Here is a 24,572-nt window from a genome sequence, read left to right on the forward strand (position 1 = left end):
GACATTGGCTTAATGTAGCACCATCTTGTATGTTACATATTACCATGCCTGCTTGTACAGCTTATTTTTAACCACTTCTCTTTTTTCTGTGCTTCTAATATGTAAAGCTGCTTTGAAACAATTACCAATTGTAAAAAGCGCTATATAAATAAATTTGACTTGACTTAAAGTCAGTAGCGTTGCTGACCAACATGCAAACCACGCAAATGCGTACAGCCCCGCGGGCTTGGAGGGCCCCCTGCTGGTCAAAAGCAGTTAAAGCAGAACTAAATAACTTTTTTTTACCTTTTTTTCCAGAGCTGCGCTTGGAGTATTTACGACAGTGTGATTCACTGAAGGAACCTGTAGGGGGAGCTCCGCAAATCTTACTGAGTTCTGCTTTAACTCAATTCATGACTCCTTTTGATATAATTTATTTCTGGGTGGTCAGGTTAAGTAGAAAGAAACAATTATTAAATACATATCCAAGCGGCACTCAAAAAAGAAAGAAAACAAAAAAGAAATCCAATACTGAAAGTTTGACAAAACATACTTTTTTTTTCGCCGAAAAATAAAAATGAAAACTGAACAAGCTGTGCCCTCACCTGCATGTTTGCCGGCAACTGGTTTGTGAATCAAAAAACGACTACAATCGAGTTCTCTTTTGCGTCTTCTTGCGTTTGAACGGACAAATACACACAAACCTGTCAAACTTACTCACATCCTGACTTTGCTTAGGGCCTCCAACATGGTAAACCCACCCCTGGGTAAAGTGATATTTACGTTCCGCTTGGACACGTGATGGGTCTGGTGATGGCGACGTCTTGCACCTGTTGTGCTTGGCCGTGTCGCAGTGGGAAGAAAGGAGTTGGATTCCATTTAAACAGCTTTTAACATAAACACTGGAAACACTGAACTCCTGGAGCACAAGGTTCTTGTCTGGAACCATTTTTTCCATCCTAAACAGGAGGGATTTGCAAATTGGCGCCTAGCTTTTAAACTCAGCATTGTGATTGGCTTTTTTGTCATAGGTGGCCACAGTATGGCTTCACTCTGCATGGAACGTATTTGCATAGTTACAACAGTAGCCGAGTTTCCATTACCCTTCAAACTGCACAAATTGAAGTTGCAAATTGAAAATATATTGAATGATTGAAAAATGAGCAAAAACATTTTGAGGTGGTTTATCCAGCAATTAGAAAAAGCAATATTTTGCAAAACTGCAATGAAAGCAGTATGTAAAATTTGATCATTATTTAAAGATGGTGCTGTATGTTTGGACAGAAGACGAGATCTTTATTAAACTCATAAAAGACAAAAGAATTATGGGAATACTGGATTCCAAAGAAATGCCAAATTATCAAAAACATCAGTTAATGGAAACTTCATTTCAAAATAGTTTATCAACATTTAAAAGATATCACAAAAGTTTCACGCAAATCTGTAATGGAAACTCTGCTACGGTCTATAATTCACTTTTCAAACCAATTTCAGATTAATTTAGGTCTTTACTTTCGCCCGTGCATTCATGTATACCTTAAGTTTGTATGCATTGTTGCGTCACAAAACAGCACTCAATTCAGGGGTTCCCAAAATTTTTCTGCCTAGTTATATTTTCATGTCTTTTAACCGTTCCACAACAGCTCAAGATTGTCTGCAGTGGCCAGCTGCATAAACTAGTCTTAAAAGTTAGTCATCTAAATGTTTTCTTCAAGACTAATCAAAACTTTTTAAAGTCAAAAACATAAAAAGGTAGATTGGTATCATTTGAATTGGAAAAGTAAGATGGATTACCTCTTGGTTAAACTAGTTCTTAACACTTTGTCTAGTGGCTCAATTCATGCAACCGGCCCCTGGACACGACAAAGCGAACGCTGCAAGTCCGTAAGGATTTGAGCGAGTTTGACAAGGACCAAATTGTGATGGCTAGATGACTGGATCAGAGCATCTCCAAAACTGCAGCTCTTGTGGGGTGTCAGTATCTATCAAAAGTGCTCCAAAGAAGGAACAGTGGTTTCATAATTGATGAATTTTACAACAAAAACACTGGAAAACAACAGTGTTAAACGATTGTGTCAAAGCCACTTCACATTAAAATTGTATGAAGTGCTGTAGAAATAAATGTGACGACTTTAGAGCAGGAATCACGCAGAGCAACAGACAGAATACAGGAGCAAGATCCATCTTTATTGTTGAACTGGTACCCTTTATACAGACACAAACCATCATATGAAGCTACGCCAGCATTCCTACGATGGCATGCCATCTTAGTCTGCCACATATCACGTAGTTGGCATTTGTTTAACATGTTTTCACTGTAGGAAAGATACTGGCGGTTGGGATACAGAAGCATCTAATCTCATTCCTCCCTCACCACATGAAAAAAAGGGGAAATAAACTGTAAAACTGACATGTGTTAGCTGTCGTTCAGTTGAAAAAAGTGCAAACAGACATAAAAAAGAAAGTACACAAAGAGGGTTCAGAAGGGTTTCACAGCCTGTTGACTGGATTCATCTAGAGACCGGAGGACAGAAGCAAGAGCAGACGGGAACAGAGCGGATATCTCATGGTCGTGGTGTCGGACTGAAGCCGGATCTGTTTGGATATGGCACACACCTTTTGGTCCACAGACATTTCTCACTGGATCAGTTTTCTCTTTAATCTTTTTTTATATACTGTTGCCCATCCCTCTCCTCTTATTTTAAACTGAATGAAGATTATTATATCATGGCAATACTGTGCAGAGTGAGAGATTCACAGGAAGTAGTCGGGGGTACGGCGAGTGACGTGCGGCTCTCCTCTGCGCGGCGCAGGGTCAAACTGAAGGCTGAAATCAAACAAAACACCAAATCAGACACTTGAGCGTTCATGAACTCTGCTTCCTCTTCCATCAAGCGTTTCAACTTACAACGAGTACTTCAGGGTGTCATCGAGCTCCATGATGGCCGCCTGATTACCACACCGGTAACAGTAGTTTGGTGCGCTGAAAATCGTTACCACATTGCGATCATGGCACCAGTTGTAGCCCTAGAGGACAAAAAGATAAAAAATTAACTGACTGACACAGGTTAAAGAAACAAATCAAATGTAAGACTCAAAGGATTAGTCCACTTTTAAATAAATAAACTTTTCCTGATAATTTGCGCAGTGTTTTCGTTCTGTCGCCTCACTATATGAACGCACAAATTCATCTCCAGAGCTGCTCTGAAAGTCACTTCATCAGCATTTAATCGCTTCGTTTGAGAAAACTACCAAACTCAAAGCTCTAGGAAAACTGTCAAAATAAAAGTTCGATTTAACTTGACAGAAACAAATTACTGTACAGTAAATTTAGATAAATTAAATTAACAATAAATTATTAAAATATATATTTAAAAAAAATCTCAGTGTTTCTTCCATGTTTTAATTTTAACATTAAAGCTCTGTTGTGCAGCACATTGACAAAACAAAGCTTAATTTCATGATTAAAAGAAATTAAATGGTATGCGTTCATTTGATTGGCAGAGAAATTTAAATACACAACAGAACTTCTGAAAAAAAAAAAAAAAAAAGAAATCATAAAAATATATTTTTTTAATTAATTAATATTGTTGTTTTTAAGAATTCAATTAATTAGACGTGCTTTCTGATTATTAAAATGGAATCCAGAAAAAATAATTTTGGTAAAAAATTAAATTTGAGGGGAAAGAATAAAACGTAGGTCCCTTAAAAAAAAATAAATGTAATTTTTTAATTTTTAATTAAATTGTTGATAAATTGGACAAGATTCATTATTTCAATAAATTAGACATGCTTTTTGATTACTAAAAATTAAATTTAACCATTAAAATGGAGTCAAAAAATAAATAAAACTGAAAAAACTGAATAAAGAAAAATTAAAACGGAATTTGGGAAAAAATAAAACAGATTTTATAGGGCCCTACGTTACACGGTACAGTCATACGCTGCCTGTGCGAAGTCACAAAGATCGAGAGAAAAAAAAAAAAGGAAAAAAAAAAAAGACTATTGTACAAGATCGGGTAATAAAGGAAAAACGTACCGTCTTTCAGCTCACGAATCACAAGCTTGGCGAGTTTGAGACACTAAAATATACCGCTTACTGCCGCTAGATGGAGCCGTGAGCTCACACATGACATGCATGAAATAAATGAGAAAACGCAGAATCTGCCGTTTGTTTAGTAATCGCTCCCGGGTTGAAAAAATACGGAAATTCTCTCTCATATACAGAAAAATCGCTGAAGAATACTGAGTGGAGCTCCACCATGATGGAAAAATTGCTTCAGTAAGTACTGTACTGTTACAACTTTGTCCTGAGAGAGTTAGCAAACCACATTCTGCTGTAAATCCGGATTCATTCATTATTAAATATGTTAATATTCATCACCATCAATTATACATTTACGTTTATCCTGGATATGTAGCTTCATTAAAATGTCAGAAGCTGCGAATTATTGATTATATTACATTAAATGCACACAGCGACTGATTTTGTCATCTATTTATGAATGTCTTGAAGTGTTTTGAATAACTGTCAATGAAGGGACAGAAATCTCTCATTGTTTGTGTTCCAAAAGTTTGTAACAACACGAGGGAGAGTAAATGAAGGACATGCGCAGACGAACCCACCTCCATCACTAGCTGGTGAGCTCTAGAGACCAGCGTAAGGCCATTTGCATGGTTGAATGTCTCAGATATGTCCTGCCCAAAAGTGTAGCCTGCACCTCTGGGAGAAATACCCCAACCTCCACGGTCATCCGGATCAGACCACAATAAATCACACATGGGTCCCTGAGGAAAAACAAAGATGAGGAGAAACATTAGTGCTTGATTTCTATTTTGCCATTTGACTCAAAACCACAGCAGTTTAAACAGTCACACGTATGAGGGTAAGAAATGACACGATCAGATAAGCGATCAATACCTCGTGAGGAACTTCCTGTAAACGATCCAGCGCTCTGATGTGATCAAGAGTGTCTATGGACGGTGACAATCCTCCATGAAGACAGAATATCTACAGAGCAGAAAATAAGAGGTGAACTTCACAACAACCCTTTGAAGGGTTTAAAGCTAAAGTGTGTCGTATCTGTCATCAAATTATATATATTTACGTAAATAAAATCAAGTCACAGTCTTGAGGGAGAATTGACCTACCTGACCATCTACCAAGGCAGTGAGGGGAAGGTAATCGAAGAGGTCTGTGAAGTATTTCCAAACATTAGCATTGCCGTATTTTCGTAAGCACTCGTCATAAAAGCCGTACACTTGTGTGATCTGTCTGCTTTCATGGTTCCCTCGAAGTATCGTAATGCGTTCACGGTACCTGACCTGGAATTCAAAGACATAACCAGTGATTAAAGACGTACCTACTGTTAAAAAACCTTCCCAAGTGTCTCAGCAGAATAAAATTAAGCAGTATCACAATGATTTTAACATTTTTATTTGACCATCAACCTTCACTGAGACTAATTTCATGGACCACCCTCGTCTCGTGACTCGAGTATGAGTTCAGACTGCACAGCTAACAAACATTTCCAATTACAATCCCATTCTGAGGCAGAAACATATGTGCGCTACAGTTACAGCATGAAATGATATTTAAACAGATTTTTATCTCACAATTCTGACTTTTCTCGCAATTGCGAATTTATATCTTCTAATACAGACTATACAACTTGTAAGTGTTAGTTTACACCACAATAAAAAGTCAATTGCAGGATATAAACAATTAAGTTTATCTCTTGCAATTCAGATTTTTCGTCTCAGATTTGAGATATATATACACTCAGAATTGTGAGGAAAAAAAAGTTAGAATTGAAGAATATAAACTTTGTTTTTATTCTTTTGTTCCATGGCTTCCTTAGACTGCAGAACTGTCATTTTCTGCCTCAGGTAGGCTCCGCCCACAACACGCATCACTGTTTGCAAACACACAATTGGTCTATTATAGTTGCGCAAACACACAATGCTGGCGGCGCATCCGTTCTCTTCTTTGTGTCCTTCTTCAGCATGTCCTGTCTCTGGTCTGTGTTAACGTCCTGTTGTAATATTTCCACACCAATGACATTTTTGGGAAATGATGGCAATGCAGTTCGTCCGGAATAAAGAAAAGAGGCCAAAATAAAACTAAAAACTGATTTATGACCAGTCGACTGGTGCATCTCTAGCATCTAGCGGTCACTGGCATGAATTTTGGATGTAAACAAATGAATAAATATTGATACAGTGTTTTTGAGAATCAATACAGTATCCTTAACTTAAGGATAACCTTAAATACTCATAAATGGACAATTTATGATAGTTTAAAGTGCACCTATTATGCTTTTTGGGATAATCCCTTTCATGCAGTGTTGATAGAGCCGTTTGTGAATGCAAAAGTTTCAAAGATCAAAGTTCAGTTATTGTCTCCTAAAAGAGAGAAGTGATTCTGAACGGCTGAAACGAGTCCTCAGTAACTCCTGAACCTGTGTAGATTTGTAACAATCACAACAGACTGACCAATCAGAGCAGAGCAGGCTCTCAGAAGGGCGGGGTTTAGAGAAACCAAATCCCTGATCGAACAACTTCATACACTGTGAGAAAGAAAAAACTACAAAGCACTCACCTTGAGGGCGACGAGCAGTGTGACTGTTTCCACAGAATAATAGCCTCGGTCAACATAATCTCCCATGAACAAGTAATTCGTGTCTGGTGACTTTCCTCCGATTCTGAAGAGCTCCATGAGGTCATGAAACTGGCCGTGAACATCCCCACACACAGTGACCGGACATCTCACTTCCTGCACATTAGACTCCTTGGTCAGGATTTCTTTAGCCTGCGGAGAAAATAATAATAATGTCATTCAGATTTCTTACCTGCCAATATTACATCAATTCAACATTATTATAAATGTCAGAACACACTTCATCTTCCTTTATTTTCAAGATCTGAGGTGGATTATTGATTCGGCTGTAAATGTCACACAAAATTGATATTCAAACTCACATTAGATTAAATAAAGCGCATCATCAACACCTGAGATTATCAGCGTCTTTGCTGTTGTTGCAGCTGTGACATCACAGAAATAGCGTTTCTAAATTAGAATTGACCCTTTTCACACTTTCAGGTTTCTCAGAAGCATAAGTCATCACAGTTGGGTAAACTTTTATAGCGGTGAATGAGAGACTTCATTTGCTCTCACAGCAAAAATGCAGCTGGAGGGCAGGAAGAGATTTTTCTATAATCACCATTTACGTTTATGTTTGCTCAGATCGATCAAACCGAGAGAGCTTTTATCCTTTATGTAACTTATATATCGGTTTTTAACTTTAAAGTTTTACAGCGTCTGGCGTCTGCTGATACTGAAATGAATATGGATACCTGCTTACATTTTTTGTTTTTGACTTAAATATTCACATTCTTCATGGTATCGTTTGCAGGGAAGAGAAGATATTTTATCATGATCATTTGGTGTTCTCACTTCAGTTCTGTAGAATGACTGTTGATCTGGTTACCGTGGAAACAATGCTGCTTCAGCCATCATATGGTAGAAAAATAACTAAGTTCAACAAGCTGAAAGAAGTCGATCCATTTCTTTGTTGGAAGGGTGTAAATGTAGGCCAACTGGTTTTAATGTTGTCTTTGTAAATATTCACTTTCCCATATGGCCACGGAGGAGAATCAGATGGTCATTCAGCGGACAGAAACTGACACACTGTATTTTTTGTATTTATTTCAACAAATGACAACCCAAAAGAAGCTTGTGAACAGTTTTGAAGTGGGTGCGTTCAAGTTACTCATTCACACGCCGAGTGAGAGTCATACTCGCAAATGTAATGTTAATTATTACACCAAAACAAATACAAATCTTTCACAAACACTCAGCTCAGAGTGATAGAGTGACATTAGATTTACTACACAGCGTCTCCCCGTCACCTCCTCAACCTGCTGCATGTGTCTTTACATGCAGAAACGGCGAAAATTGTATCACACCATCCAGTTTTTTCCCTGAACGATGATGTGAGCTCCTGTTGCAATTCTCGACTCATAAATTACCTACAACGGCGACATTTTTCACAATCATGACAGAAAATCAAAATACTGCCCCTGACGTCACTAGCAGAACTGCAGCGCGATATAAACAAACATGCCGTTGACGGCAGCTTCACATTCTCTAGATCTTCCTCCTCGATGGCACTCAAGATCGGCTCTTCCTGATGGATCTCTGTGCGAGGTTACAAACGTTTGATCCTTTTCTATGCATTTTTCAAAAGTGCACTTGACATGAACATGCAAGTAGTCATCACTGTAACCGCATTACGTCCTGTAACTTTTAGCGTAATTTTATTTACCTGACCATAAGATGATTAAAGTTTATTTTAATCTGGGCTGACGGCAGTCATTGAAACAGTAGGAAAAAAAATGGAGTGTAAATGTGGAATAAGCAACCGTGCGTATTGAGTCCATTGCACGTAGAAGCATGGATTCAAAGAGTAACATTTTAATATAATTGTTTTAAATAATAAAATTGTGTTAAATGCCTGACATAGTTTAAAAGAATTCGGGTCTTTTTGGGTCCATCCAGAAAAAGCACCTTTATTTTAAATTACCCGAGACCACTGATACCGAACCCGACCCGAGTCTGAGGCACCTGAAGTTATGGACCTGAACCCGCTCGGGTCGGACCTCTGGTTTTGGGATCCAAGTGGACCCCTGAAGACCTCTAGTCCATTGTCGTTTCTCGCCATTGCAGCTGGTTAGAACAAACTCTGATTAACACGAAAAAGACGTCGCACTGTGATAGGACACGCATTAGTTTATCTCTTTTTTTGATGCCACAAGCCATGAGTCTATAATCCAACTGCTGTAACAACGTGTGTCTGTAGATACGACTGTACTGTGGTTAGAGATGTGCAACATCCATCCTCATTTTTGTAGTTCTGTTTTCTTCTTCGTTATTCGAGGTTTCTGTTATTTCATAAGTTAACAGTGGGAGTTAAATCTCTTGTTTCATTCTGCAATGAAAAACTGAGAATGCATTCTGTATAAATTTGGTTGTGAAAAAAACCCTGATCTACAGTCTAATAAAATGATACAACTACCCATTTCTGAAAACTGTTCGATAATTAGTCTAGTATGGCAAGCTGTTTTAAGCTTAAAGGAACACTCCACTTTTTTTGAAAATAGGCTCATTTTCCAACTCCCCTAGAGTTAAAAAGTTGAGTTTTACCGTTTTCGAATCCATTCAGCCGATCTCCGGTTCTGGCGGTACCACTTTTAGCATAGCTTAGCATAGTTCATTGAATATGATTAGACCGTTAGCATCGCGCTTAATGACCAAAGAGTTTTGATATTTTTCCTATTTAAAACTTGACTCTTCTGTAGTTAAATCGTGTACTAAGACCGACAGAAAATGAAAAGTTGCGATTTTCTAGGCTGATATGGCTAAGGAACTATACTCTCGTTCAGGCGTAATAAGGAACTTTGCTGCCGTTCCATGACTGCAGCAGTGCAATGATATTACGCAGCGCCTGTGAGCCCCTGCTTGCACAGGGAACGTGCCTTGCCACCATGGAGACGTATGTGAGAGACGCTGCGTAATATCATTGCACTGCTGCAGCCATGATACAGCAGCAAAGTTCCTTGATTATTACGCCTGAATGAGAGTATAGTTCCTAGCCATATCAGCCTAGAAAATCACAACTTTTCATTTTCTGTCGGTCGTAGTACACGATTTAACTACAGAAGAGTCAAGTTTTAAATAGGAAAAATATCAAAACTCTTTGGTCATTTTTAAGCGTGATGCTAACGGTCTAATCAGATTCAATGAACTATGCTAAGCTATGCTAAAAGTGGTACCGCCAGAACCGGAGATCGGCTGAATGGATTAGAAAACGGTAAAACTCAACTGTTTAACTCTAGGGGAGCTGGAAAATGAGCCTATTTTCAAAAAAAGTGGAGTGTTCCTTTAAAATGTTACCAGCGCATTCTTACTAGTGACAGCTAGAGCTGTTTAATACACTAGAGCTTTCTGAGTCAGACGACTGTCATCTCTGCAGTATAGTGGATGAGTCTATAGAGAGAAATGCACATCAAGCACGGCACTACTTTAGCTCCTACACTTGGATATGTGCCTAATAATAGCGCACATTTATCTAGGTTAATGTTAGAGCGAGCGGCCATGTGAAGTGGGTAACGTTTGGCCGTTTTAACCACAGACGGATTATATATATATATATATATTTATATCACACATACACAAACACACACAGATGCCTAGTTAGCAGCTGTCTCTATGAGCCACTATGCGTAAGCTGTCCGCCATATTGGAACAGTCAAAGTCGGTCCATGAACACTCAAGAGACTCGAGTTGACTGTGTGTGGTTATACGCCCATGTATCTATATCTGCAATAGACCTGATTTCACAGGATTTAGTTTATCATTAATGTTAGATAATTCTGCATATGCTAAAAAAAAAGGGTTACCATAGTTTAAAAACCTGTAATATTGAGTGATAAAAAAAACAAAAAACAAAAAACAAAAAAAAACAACACGTTCTCACTTGTGAAAGGTCATCACGTTTTTTCGGAATTTAAATCTGGGCAGTTTTTACAACCAGAGGCTGAACAATGTTGTGGCATCTTGGAAAACTCATTGATTTTTACTGAGTGACGACAGCATTCGTTATGTTGACAGTTCCAAGATGGCGGACGCGGTTGAATGTGGCATCCATCTATGCTGTGATCAATCTGCCCGTCATGGACTGTGGCTTCACCACTTCCTGTGGACTTTATTTCCTGTGACTAATTAAAATTTGGTCTTCTAACATGAATGTGCACTATTGCAGGTAATAATTAGCTGTTTTTTAGTGGATTCAAATTAGAGATGCACCAATATATCGGTCGATATATCCTGTCAGTCAAAAGAGGGCAGGAAAATGCACTGAATGTGTGCTTTGTGTAAAGAAAATGCTAAGAAACCAGTTTGATGTTTAATATTAATAGTCTTGTATGAATTAATAACATTCAGAATGTTAAGAAATATCAATTTAAATCTTCAGAATTTGGTAATGTGTGTTAATATTACTTTGAGTAATGCGTTTATGTTTATAACGGATACCAGTTACTCTGAAACAAGTTGATGAAATGGTGAAAATTGAAAAATTTAATTAAAAATATAATGATTAATTATTAACTATAATGAAATTACAATTCCTTTAAACGAAGATATAAAAAGCAGAACCCCCAAACTATCGGTATCGGCAGATAACACACTGAATAATCGGCGGAGAAATATAGTATCAGTGCATGTCTAATTCAAACTAAACAAGTTGAGATTACTTATATTGTTTTTTAAACTGGCTTACTCAAATAACTGAACAACCTTTGCTAATTTTATTTGTCATGGTACCAAATAGATTGCTTTAAAGGGGGGGGGGGGGGGGGTAATGCTATTTCATGCATTCTGACTTATTTACACTGTTGAAGAGTTGGATTCTCATACTAAACATGGCCAAAGTTTCAAAACACGAGCTGGATGTATGACGGCGTATTTCTGTGCTAAATACACTACTTCCGGTTTCTGAGAGTTTTTTTCGAGTGTGTCCTGTATGACGTCAAAAGAGAGGATCCTTGTATAGGCTCTTCTCCCTCACACACACACACACACACACACACACACACAACCCAGAGCAAGATCACGCCCATCAACGCAGTTCATTCGGGATACAGAAGCCGAGAGATTTCTCAACAATGGCTGTCTCATTCAACAATTTTTTTTACGGTTACTTTTCTTAAATAAGACATCCTTGATGACTTATGCAGCCTTCAAATGCGACCTCCGGAGGACGCAGCCTCCGAAATGAGACGCAGCTCCTGTCAACAGAGGAGTTTGTTTTTGGTTGTGAGGGAAAGATTACCTTTTCAGTTTCCCAAAGGACCCAGTGTTAAGGGAACAGAGGATGAAGTTTGTTTTTCTGAGGTAGCAATGGAGTTGTGCACGTATGTTTGTTCCCGGGATTTCAAGGATGAATACTTTGACAAGTCCCAGTTCGGCGCAGGATTTGCAGATCGCGTGCTGTGAGTAAAGCTGCAGATGTCGGTGTTGTGCAAGTGCATATAATATAATCAACACAAATGTTTTTGTTCCCCGTTTGTTTATACGCAGAAGCTGCGCGCGCTCGTGACTCTTTAGCTCCACCCACAGCACTGACGGTAGACACGCCTCCAGAAGCTCGGCTTTTTCCGGAAAGACTCGGTTAAGCGCATCTATCTTTTATAAATATGACAAAACTAAAGACTTTTCGGGGATATGAAGGATGCATTATTACTCTCAAGATTTAAGTCACCGATCAAAACTTTCACAAACTCATGATTCAATCCCTCCTTCACACTTTAGCAATTTGTCGAAGTACTTAACACGATCAGAGAAGAATAAAGAGCACTGCTGTGCTAGTGTAGCATGTGTGCTCTGCTGTCATCGGATGATGGCCACTCACACAGGCGCCATTTTGAGACACTGCGAGTGATGAGGAAGCAGCCGCATTCAAACGCCTCGCTTTTACAATAAAACACACATATTTATATTTAGAAACTCTGTAAAACCTATATTACACGTTGTTTTTATCCGAATAGAAGTGAATGTGATTTAACAAGTCCCGATTTATTTAGTGCTGTAGCTTTCAGACTACCGTAAATAACAAAAGGCACAGATCGACTCAACATTCACGAGTGATTTCATTAAAGATTTACACAAGACATGTCGGATAAATGAAGAACAATCGTAGTTTCTTACGAGTGTTGCGTCGGTTTAAAATCCGCCATCTTGTAGCTTAGCAGCTAACGCGGCTAAATGTAAAAAATATATAAAATAAAGCCCGAAACGCGGTGTTTGATGGTGAATCTCACACATACCTTCTCACAGAGGCTCTTGACTTGGCTTTCTGAGAGCTGTTTGCATTCATTCAGCTGCTCGATCCACTGATCCAGCTCTTTCGTGAACGCCTTTTCGTCCATGTCTGCTTCTTTACTCGATTTTCACTCAGATTTCTGATCTAACTTCGCCCAGCTTTCCACGAATATCCACCCGAAATCGACTGATTACTTTAAAACGTTCATGTGGCCAGGGATCTTGGAGTAATTAGAGAAGGGAATCCTGTGAGGAAAGAGAAGCCGACGGCCTTCAGAGTCCCACCCTGACCCACAGTTGTTTTCACTTCAGCCTTCCTCACATCAGACACCGACAACCGGCGCGTCGCTGATTGGACGCTCACCGATGATACTCCGCTCTGATTGGTTGCCAAATGCGTCGTTGGGCGTTTTCCTTTACTGCAATGGGATCTCATTAACACGTCAACGGTTATATTATTTTTATTTTATTTATTTGTGTGTGTGTATGAAATATATTATTGTTTTATAATTATTTATCTATTTAGAATTGTTGACAAATATTACATTCATAATTGCTCAATGTCAATGTTGACAGAAAAAAGCATGTTTTCAGATTCAGAAACTGTGAAACATTAAATTTTGATCCAAACTTTGGGGTGAACAGTCATAGAGAAAGTAAGATACTGCCTTGTTACGGTAAAGAGAGTCCTGTCTAAAATATAAAATGTCAAAATTATGACATACTAAGTTATGAGATGAATCAAGTCTTTTAAGTATAAATTATGATACTGTTTAGTACAATGTACAGCGCAAGTCTGTCATATAAGATACATAATATAATGAGAAATAATGAAAAATTATATAAAAATTTGGATTAAGATTTATCGGCCAATGTATCGGTTATCGACTTTCAAATATAAAGAATTATCGGTATCGGCCAAAATTTTCTTATCAGCGCATCCTTATTAAAAAGTCATAATTTTGATTTTTTTGTCATGACATAAAAGGACATGAAAAACTTATGTAGTATTATGACACACCAGGTCATAATTATACGATTAAAAAGAAATTATGACATAGTAAGATATGAGATGAATTGAGTCATAAATTTTGACATAAAAGTAGCAAATTATGAGATACTAAGTCCAAATCATGACTTAAAAAGTAGGGGTGCATGATATATCGGCCACAATATTGGTATTGGCCCGATAAGAAAATTTGGCCTATATATTCAATTTGATAAATAATGGATTATTTCCTTCTGAAACACTTTAAATGCGCACTGATGGCTTTGAATTGCATGAAATATGACTGAAATCACTTAAAAAAGGAAAATGCAGTTAAGTACAACGTACAGCACAAGTCTGTCATATAAGTTATATGATATTATAATGAGAAATAATGAAAAATTACATAAAAATTTTGATTTAGATTTATCGGCCAATATATCGGTTATTGGCTTTCAAATATAAAGAATTATCGTATCGTAAGAGGCCATAAAAGACTTACGTAGTATTATGACACACCAGGTCATAATTATAAGATTAGAAAGTCGAAATGATGACATAGTAAGTTATGAGATGAATTGAGTCATAAATGATGACATAAAAGTAGCAAATTATGAGATACTAAGTCCAAATCCTAATTTAAAAAGTAGGGATGCATGATATATCGGCCACAATATCGGTATCGGCTGATAAATAATGGAATATTTCCTTATAATTGTGTGTTTGGGACATGGCTTTTAATGGTGAGACTTTTGTTTTTGTAATCAGGCTCTCAAAAATTATATGAAAATTTGAATTTAGGTTTAAGGGCCAATATATCAGTTATCGACTTTCAAATATAAAGAATTATCGGTTATAATGGATTATTTCCTTCAGCTGAGACACTTCAGATGCGCACTGTTCACTGTGATGGTGGACTGAAATCACTTCAAAAAGGAAAATACAGTTAAGTACAACGTACAGCGCAAGTCTGTCATATAAGATACAAAATATTATAATAAGAAATAATGAAAAATTATATAAAATTTGGATTTAGATTTATTGGCCAATATATCGGTTATCGGCTTTCAAATATAAAGAATTATTGTATCGGCCAAAAATTTCACATAAGCGCATCCCTATTAAAAAGTCATAGTTTTGATTTTTTTTTTTTTTTGTCATGACATAAGAGGCCATAAAAGACAGTAAGTTATAATTTCTACTTTTTATGTCAATTTCCACCCTTTATGTCATGATTATGACTTTTTAAGTCATAAATTTAAACTTTTCATCTCATAAATATCACGTATAATATGTCATAATTTATAATTATGTGGCAGAAATCCCATATAAAGAAGATAATATGCTTGCAGTTTTAAAATTTAAGTAGACGAGTTCATGGTTTCACCGCCCTTTCTATTATTATTATTATTGCTTTTTATTAAATTTAGTGTAAAAACTGTTTCAGTACAGAAAGCGCCACTGCGGCTGTTGCCAGGTCTATGGCGTCACGGGTGACGTCACCTGCGCATCGCACCTATCGCCCTGAGCCTGACAGTGTTCTGCTCGTTTTATGACATAATAAGGCGCTATTAAAGCATGTCTACTCCAGCGAGACGGCGGCTGATGAGAGACTTTAAGAGGTTTGTGATTGCAGATGAGTGTTATGTGTTGATGTACCGCCTCACGCGGGCTGTGTTTATATGATTAGCCTTTAGCAGCGTTAGCCAGGCCTGCGCCAGTGTTGTTTTTCTCCACAGTACCACAGTACAGTACCATAGTACTTTCTCATAGGGTAGACAGCAGTTGTGTCCATCATAGGCAGGCTTGGAAAGCACTCCTGAGGGATTCATTTTGTTAATAAAAATGTGGTGACAGTTTTCAATTCGGTCTCATTGGTTAACGCATTAACTATATATGAACTAACCATGAGTAATAATAGTCTTACAGCATTTTTAGTCTTTGTAAACATCATTTAATATAAAAATATAATTGTTTCTTGATAGTTCGTGTCCTCTGAGGTCCATTCAGTAATATTAACTGATACAATTTTAGATTTTGATAATATATTAACATTAACTAAGATTAGAAGCTGTTAGTTCATATTAAAGGTAGGGTAGGCTATTTTTCTTAAACGCTCTTTGTTATTCTGGTTGAAACTCTCTTTACATCCGGATAGCAATAATAGAAGTGGTCTAAATATTTAAATAAATGTACATATATTTCCTGTGGAAGTCTAAGTAAGAGCTCTGTAAGTTGTTTACGTTTTTTATTACTGTAATGTTATGTGAGGTTATGGTGCATGTCGTAAAGATCATATTTACGAGCTGAATGTACACGGACGCCACCACAATGTCGTAAATACGAATGAGCACGGGATTTTCTTTAAGCCCCGATCTGAACGAGTTGGGGGCGTGTCAGTGAGAAACATGGCGAAATACCACAATAATTAAAAGTATTTAGCAGTGACATTGTCGGGCTTTTCTATTTACAACGAAGTAAGTTAATTCCCAGTAAAAAATATGATAGCATCCAGAGGTCGCATTAGACTTTCGCACTGTCTGTCATTTTGACGGACAGGATAGTAAAAATTCTGTCATAATCAATTATTACCCGTCATTTTAATTTTTATATTTTAATGATAATAAGATGTTTATTAGTTTCTTTTTTTGTCCACATTTTCATTTTTATTCACGAGCTTAGGCTACAGGATAAGCAAATATGCATTTGTTTATACTATGAAAAGAAAGTTGAACAAAGACTGTGCGTCACTTTTCAGTTTTCATCTTGAACAGTTGTCGCGGATCATGAGTGAACGTGATCATCCCTTCCTCTTTACTACTTTACAGAACGAAATAAACATGAACGAACAGCAGAAAATATGTTGAAAGACACAGTAGCTTACCGAAATCTGTATCACGTCTTAATCAGTTCAGTCAATGTTGGAAGCAATGTCACATAACATTATATAGCTACCTCAGAAAAGCCATTCGTTGACCATAAATTTGATAGTCAGCAAGACAAATAACAGAACAAACTGTTTAAAACAAAACAAACTGTATTAGAAACTTAATTATGTAAGTATAAGTATTATAACTTTATTATTATTATAAAGTTGACTTAAATTGGGTGCTCACTTGTGTGTGATCAAACGCATCATTTCAATTTTATTCTGGAGACTCGAGCTCTGCTGCCACACTGGAGCGCACTCACCACCTACTGGACAGGGGTGGGAATTACAGTTACAAATTACATCAGCCTCAGTGTAAGCTGTCAAAATGACGGACAGCCTTCAGATTTTTCCGTCACTGCAAAATAAATTCCGTCAATGACGGAAAATCTTCAGTTAACGCGACCTCTGATAGCACCATAATATAACAATATAATATGTCATGATAAAGTTTACAATGGCTTCATAAATTAATTAAAAACATAAAAAAGCAACATACAACCAATGCACATTCTTTGCTCTACATTTTCTATAAGTAGAAGTGTTATTTTGTGTAATTAATTTAGAGAAGGCACACCACCATCATACTCCGACGAAAGTGACTTGAACGCACCTATCATCGTAAATACGAACTTCCCAGGAGGACTTGAACTCACCATAATTTAACGTCGCTTTGCAGACTCATGTTTTGAAGGAGGCGTGGCTTTGGAGCGCTCTGCAGGGAGGGGGCGGGATCTAATGCTTTCAAAGCTAGCTTGCTATTGCTACCCTACCTTTAACTAATGTTAAAAAAATTTAACCTTATTATAAAGTGTTACCATTTTGCTCTCTCTCTTCTTTTTGTGGAGTTCACCTCTCGCATATCACTCTAAAAATTAGCTGTAAAAAAGTAAACAAATTAACATAGTAAAATACTGTTTCCATTGAAACAGTAATATACAGTAAAACAATGCATTCTGGGTAATATTATTTGTCACTTTCGAGAAAAGTAACCTACGCTGCGTCCAAAATCGAATACTTCTCTACTATATAGTATGTGAAAACAGTATGAGAACAGAGTAGTATGTCCAAATTCACAGTATTCGAAAAACAGTAGGCGAAAATTACCCGGATGACTTACTACTTCTGAAGTGCGCATACGATGGACACTTTACTATCCCATGAGGCCACGGGAGAGGATTTGTGAATAGAGTTGAAGACACGTAATTGTAATTGACGCTGGTGGGTCATGTGACATTAACAACATGGCGGATGTAGTACATCCAGATTTCATTCATACTCTACACATTTGTACTATATAGAACATACTTTTTCAAGCGTCGTGAAGCAAATTTAAATTAAGCAATTTCGAACGCAACTACTTTCTCGAAAACGACAAATATTATCCAAAATACAATGTTTTTACAGTATATTACTTCTGTACATTACAACGCATTCTGTATTTGTCATTTCTCAAAAACGACAAATAATGTTACCCAGAATGCATTGTTTTTACGGTATATTATTGTTTTATTGGAAACTGGTATTTTACTTTGTAAATATGTTTTGTTTTTTACAGATATTTTTTTAGTGTATAGTTTAAACTTGGCATTTGTGACTCAAACAACAGATTACTTGTGATTTTTCTCATTTGTAAGTCGCTTTGGACAAAAGTGTCAGTTAAAATAAGAAAGGTATCAGTGTACCGCTGTTGTCATTCATTACCATGGTCCAACAGTGTTACTGTACCATGATATTTTTAGGCTGAGTAAGTTACGAGATGGCCCTTATTAAACACACTCGACTACTGATAAACAGATCTCAAAGTCAGCCGAATGTTTGTGCACAAGCGTCTGTAAATACAGAGTGTCTGTTCATCATAACTGTTATCAGCGAAACAATAGCGTCAGTGTTGCTTTTGATGCTACTCGTCTGCGAGATGATTATTCACCCGATGCATCGGCACCTGTCAGGAATAACAAATCAATAAAGGTCCAGTAAACGCATTGCTGCAAAGGCCTATTGTCTCTCTTTACAGTTTGTTTTCTGGTCGCTTCGTGAATTATTTTGATGAACTAAGAGAAATGAGACTTCAGTATAACTGCTTTGGTTTACAGACTTCAAGAAGATCCTCCAACCGGTGTGAGTGGCGCTCCTTCAGAAAACAACATCATGCTGTGGAACGCTGTGATCTTTGGGTATGTTTGCTGAAGTGAGACTCATGGGTAATGGCAGCTGTTACAGTAGGTGTTTATTCTCCGTGAACATGACTGTTGTTCCTGTCTTATTCCCTGCAGGCCTGTAGGAACTCCCTTTGAAGATGGTGAGTCAATCTATAAATAAATAAATACTAGTTAATAACCATCAACTCAGCATTGATTATTTATTTGAGAGCGGCTTATATAAGCTGTGCACGGCTCAGGAACTTTTCTGACATATTTAGTCAAGTCAGCTTTATTTCTACAAAATACAGATTGTTTCAAAGCAGCTTTGCAGGGATAAATAGTCCTAATGTGTCATTTTTAGAGCTGCAACTATCAATTATATTGATAATCAATTAATCTGTTGATTATTTATTTGGTTAACCAATGAATTGGAAGAAAAATCTAAATCATTTTAGTTTTATTTCATATTGTGCCCAAGGTTGTCCTCTAAACAATGTGCATTTTGACCACATAGAAAAAATTAATAGGTGTTAATATGCACAAAAAAAACAAAAAACGTCCGTATTCTGTAAAAACAGTTTACATTGCTTCCGGTTCAGGACTTCTTTAAATATAGAGCCGTATTACTCAAGATGCCTTCAAAGAAGCAAGCTAAGATCAGCATAACTGATGTCCATTGCATATGCAGATTGATATCTAAACGTTTTTATTTTTCTTCTACTGACTAACATATTTAAATCGAATTAAACACCAACAATAAAAAGAATTAGCTAGGTTAGTTGATTATCTTAAAGGGGACATCAGAGGCCGCTTTTTTACAAGATGTAAAATAAGTCTCTGATGTCCTCAGAGTGTGTGTCTGTGAAGTTTCAGCTCAAAATACCCCACAGATCATTTTTTAAAATAGCCATTTTGTGTGTGTCCCTTTAAATGCAAATGAGCTGCTGCTCCCAGCCCCCTTTCAAGAAGAGGGCGGAGCTCCAAGAGCTCATGCAACAACAAAACGGGGCAATCTCACGCACTGAAAATGTCAGAAACTAGCTGTGTTCAGCCTTATATGTTCGAACCGGAGTTGAACAATGATGCCTACAGAGCCTGCGAATATATACTGCATGGAGATAGAACAGATTAATTACAGTTATGACTTATGTTGTCAACTTGCTGCATGTTTCAAATCGAAGTGCTGGTGATCTGGTGTTTTCTGCGTCTCAGAACAGCTCAGTTCACAGTGAATGAATTCCATCATCTCTTCATGTGCTGTGAGTTTAGTTTTGCGAATGTAGCAGGCACCATTTGTGCTTTATTTTCACATTTGCATAATTTCAAACATTTTTGTGGGAAGATGATTATAGCATTTCACTAGATTTGTAATGAGACTTGTTTGTTTCCATCCAAAATTGTGAATTTAACTTAATTGCAAAATGGGAATATCACATAAAACATTTGCGAATAAAGTAGTGTTTCCATCCAGTGAGTCGAAGAGATCAAAATCGTCATTTCCTGATAAACTGGCGCCTAATATTACTTTCATATATAATATTTTTCATAGTATATAAACTATATATATATACATAATATATATTTCATATATAATAAATTACTTGTGCATCAAAGCGGGTAGATGAAACGCAGTAAATGCATTTGTGAGGCGGATCCCTGCTGTTTGGGAATGCAGTCGTGTAAGAAATTTCTGGAAGGAATCTGAATCAATTTGACGACAGATTTTGCTCAGGCATTTCAGAACAACAAAAACAGCATTTCAGATGCTGTGCAACAGGATCGGTCCGCTGGTTAGTTCCGTTATGCTGTCCCAACGCTCAAAATCACGTGATGTTTTTGATGTGCATCGAGGAATTTATTCGGTACATGTATTTCAATTGTAGTTTATGTGCATGTTTTCTTATTGGATGTATCTGACTCAAACTAGTGCACAAGTTTTTTTTGTGCTCATTTCAGAATTTATGCGCATCTTGGCATTTCCATTCAGCAGTTCTACTATGACTAATCGATAATCAAATTCGTAGTTGATTATTACATGTTCGATTATTTTTGATTTGTTGTTGCAGCTCTAGTCTCTTTGTGGCTGAAGGTCGTGTCTGATGTTGTTTGTATTCACCTGATCTCTCTCTCTCTCTCTGCAGGAACATTTAAACTTGTTATTGAATTTTCAGAAGAATATCCCAACAAGCCTCCTACGGTTCGCTTCATCTCCAAAATGTTTCACCCAAATGGTGAGCTGCTAACAGTTGAGTTTTGAGATAATGTTTGCGGTGTTTCTGACTGATGATGTTCTCTTGTATGTTAGTGTATGCAGATGGCAGTATATGTTTAGACATTCTTCAGAACCGCTGGAGTCCCACATATGACGTTTCCTCCATTCTGACATCCATCCAGGTGCATGATGGGTTTGCTACACTTTGATTTATGAATGGTCCTGTGGTGTGACATGAATTTTGAATGTCTCTGTTAATAAGCTTATACTTATTTAAAGTTAAAAACGTAACGATACCCACCTTACTGGTTCAATCTGGTACCTGCTGGTAAACACTCCTGTGTGTATTTGTGAAGAGCGTCAAAGGTTTCTATTTACATTGTGTCTTCGCAGCGTTGATCATTGTAGCCAATCACAGACATGTTTGTTGAGTGCATGAATGCAATGGCCAATCAGAGGTGTTTAAAGGGTTCGTTCACCCAAAAATGAAAATGTCATTAATTACTCACCCTCATGTCGTTCCACACCCGTAAGACCTTCGTTCATCTTCAGAACACAAATTAAGATATTTTTGATGAAATCTGATGGCTCCGTGAGGCCTGAGCAATGACATTTCCTCTCTCAAGATCCATTAATGTACTAAAAACATATTTAAATCAGTTTATGTGAGTACAGTGGTTCAATATTAATATTATAAAGCCACGAGAATATTTTTGGTGCGCCAAAAAAACAAAATAACAACTTATATAGTGATGGCCGGTTTCAAAACACTGCTTCAGGAAGCTTCAGAGCGTTCTGAATCAGCGTGTTGAATCAGCAGTTCGGATGGCCAAAGTCACGTGATTTCAGCAGTTTGGCGGTTTGACACGCGATCTGAATCATGATTCGACACAAAAGATTAATAACGCTCCAAAGCAGTGTTTTGAAATCGCCCATCACTATATAACTCGTTATTTTGTTTTTTTGGCACACCAAAAATATTCTTGTGGCTTTATAATATTAATATTGAACCACTGTACTCACATGAACTGATTTAAATATGTTTTTAGTACACTAATGGATCTTGAGAGAGGAAATGTCATTGCTCAGGCCTCACGGAGCCATCAGATTTCATCAAAAATATCTTTGTTTATATATATATATATTTGTTTTCCGAAGATTAACAAAGGTCTAAAACGACATGAGGGTGTGTAATAAATGACATTATTTTCATTTTTGGGTGAACTAACCGAACTTGGGTGAAATTTCTCGCTGCCTTATCAGACAGTGACTTTGTAGGCAGCGTTTCCTCATGAAACTGATTTCAGACACACTTCTGAGGCAGCGTAACAGTTTAATGATCTACAGCAAAATTGAGCGAGCTTTAGTGAGAACTAAGCGAATATTTAATTACTACAATAGTGAGCTTTCACTAGAAATGACATCAAAAGTGGAAAATGTTAGTCAAAAACGTACATTTACACACAAATTGACTAACCACAACTTTCAGACACCATCTTTATTTTTTAGCTCAACTGTCACAGAATGGCAAGCACAGGATTGTGGGATATCAAAGGCAGTGAAGGATACATCTATGCTGCCTATAAAATAAAAAAAATCAGATGAAGGGATCTCAGGTGACAAGAAGTGAAGCTAACATTTAATTCGGACGTTCCTTGATGCCTTCCAACCTTGGAACGCATCCTCCGAAGTTTTTAAGCTTTCGGACGCAGCCTATGTGTTCGGTCTATAGTATAGTAGTAAACGTGAATTTATGAAAACGATGACGTCATGTGTATTACGTGTTCAGTCTATATGCGCGGTCTTTTTTTTACAAAGTCACATCGCCATCTACTGGCCTGGCAGCAGAATACAACGTTATTAGTTGTTTTCGTGGATCCGTGTGAACGGGAATTGTTTTGTCAACGTTGTCGTCTGTACACGAAACATGCAAAGGAAAAAGTAAAACTTTAATTTAAAGGTGTGGTGTGTACATTTTAGCGGCATCTAGCGGTGAGGTTGAGAATTGCAATATAGAGATGCTACGGTGGCCAACACAGGACAAAGATGTGGTCGTGAGAGCTGTTTGTCCGTTTAGGGCTGCTGTAGAAACATGTTGGTGCACAATGACGACTTGACATGGCTCATAATAAGGTAATAAAAATATAACGGTTCATTATGTCTTTATACACCACTGAAAACATAGTTATATTATATTGCATTTCTGTCAGAAATTTACTCCTGAAATTTACACATTGCACCTTTTAAACTTTAAAAACAATTCCAGCCATGTAATGGTGGGAGATGTTGTAAATGCAAAACTGTTACTCAATCATAGCATACTTTCAAATCGTTTTTTTGATGTTAAAACCTTGGACATATTTCAGCCATTTAACCAAAAACCCATTGACTAGTAATGCATTACGTTACTTTATCCTCATCTGGACTGGGCTTTGATTGTTTTATTATCTTAATAAACAGACAAAAACTCTATTTTTGGCAAATGTAAAGGCCTTCACACCAAAAATGAAATGAATAAGCTTTTGCTTGATCGCAGGAGAAGAAAGTTCAATACTTTTACTTCAGCAATAAAAACTAATAAATGAAACAAAAGTGATGTTGATCTAAAGTCTTTTTTCTTGTTAGTATAGTTTAACTGAATCAAAGATCAGCGGCGAAGACATTGGTTAATAAAGTGAGATTAAATGCATAAAGTATATTTGTGTAATTTAACATTTTGATGATTTTGGTATGGAAAATGACCTGCAGATATTATTGAATGGTGAGATTCAGCTCATTCAGATCTCTTCCCATAATTCTTGTGTGGTTGTGTTTAGTCTCTATTGGACGAGCCCAACCCAAACAGCCCAGCCAACAGTCAAGCCGCTCAGCTCTATCAGGAGAACAAACGTGAATATGAGAAGAGAGTGTCGGCCATCGTGGAGCAGAGCTGGGTCGACTCTTAACGCTCTCATTCAACTCCACAACCACAAATCCACAGGAACATTTGACAAAAATCAACATGTGTGTGCTTATTTTTTTTTTTTTTAACTGCATGGTAAGTTATTGCTAACACAATTTGAAATGTACTGTTGTCGATTGATGCGGTTGACGATTGCAGTCCCTGAATATATCCATCTTTGAGTTTTTTTAGTAAACCATCAGTAATATATTTGAAAATCAATCTCTTAAAAGATTACATGCCCGTTTTGCCTTTAAACACACCTGAAGATCAACTGTGGGAATCATCTTTTTGTATCTGTATTTGATAGCATCTTTATGCTCACATGTTTGTGCTTCAAATAAAAAACCGAGGGCATGTCCAGATGAACGGTGTCCTACATGCAATGATACCTGGATGACAGTGTTATGAGGATGTTAGATTTTGTGAATTTATCATGAGAACATTTATACTTCTAATATGCTGTATAAAAAAAATAAAACTTTTTCAGACTTGG

General features: G+C 37.1%; 2 protein-coding genes across 3 annotated transcripts; one reads left to right on the top strand and one right to left on the bottom strand.

Annotated features, from left to right (window-relative positions):
- Nucleotides 1-2,132: 2,132 nt before the first annotated feature.
- ppp2cab (protein phosphatase 2 catalytic subunit alpha b) lies at nt 2,133-13,194 on the bottom strand. Its single transcript, XM_067376921.1, has 7 exons — nt 12,868-13,194; nt 6,581-6,790; nt 5,131-5,304; nt 4,901-4,990; nt 4,606-4,767; nt 2,888-3,006; nt 2,133-2,806 (listed from the first exon to the last, which is right to left on the bottom strand). The coding sequence occupies exons 1-7, from the start codon at nt 12,967-12,969 to the stop codon at nt 2,734-2,736; spliced, it is 930 nt and encodes a 309-aa protein (XP_067233022.1). The 5' UTR covers nt 12,970-13,194; the 3' UTR covers nt 2,133-2,733.
- A 2,120-nt stretch (nt 13,195-15,314) lies between these two features.
- Nucleotides 15,315-24,547, top strand: ube2b (ubiquitin-conjugating enzyme E2B (RAD6 homolog)). 2 transcript variants are annotated; one of them, XM_067376923.1, is made up of 6 exons: nt 15,315-15,472; nt 18,876-18,956; nt 19,056-19,081; nt 21,095-21,154; nt 21,229-21,317; nt 23,952-24,547. In XM_067376923.1, the coding sequence occupies exons 1-6, from the start codon at nt 15,429-15,431 to the stop codon at nt 24,078-24,080; spliced, it is 429 nt and encodes a 142-aa protein (XP_067233024.1). In that variant the 5' UTR covers nt 15,315-15,428; the 3' UTR covers nt 24,081-24,547. The 2 variants fall into 2 exon arrangements, with proteins under 2 accessions (XP_067233024.1, XP_067233023.1); XM_067376922.1 differs by having other exon boundaries at nt 15,318-15,472; nt 21,065-21,154; nt 23,952-24,531.
- The last annotated feature ends 25 nt before the right edge of the window (nt 24,548-24,572 follow it).

The sequence above is a fragment of the Chanodichthys erythropterus genome, chromosome 22 (genome assembly GCF_024489055.1).
Source record: "Chanodichthys erythropterus isolate Z2021 chromosome 22, ASM2448905v1, whole genome shotgun sequence".
Classification (NCBI taxonomy): Eukaryota; Metazoa; Chordata; class Actinopteri; order Cypriniformes; family Xenocyprididae; genus Chanodichthys; species Chanodichthys erythropterus.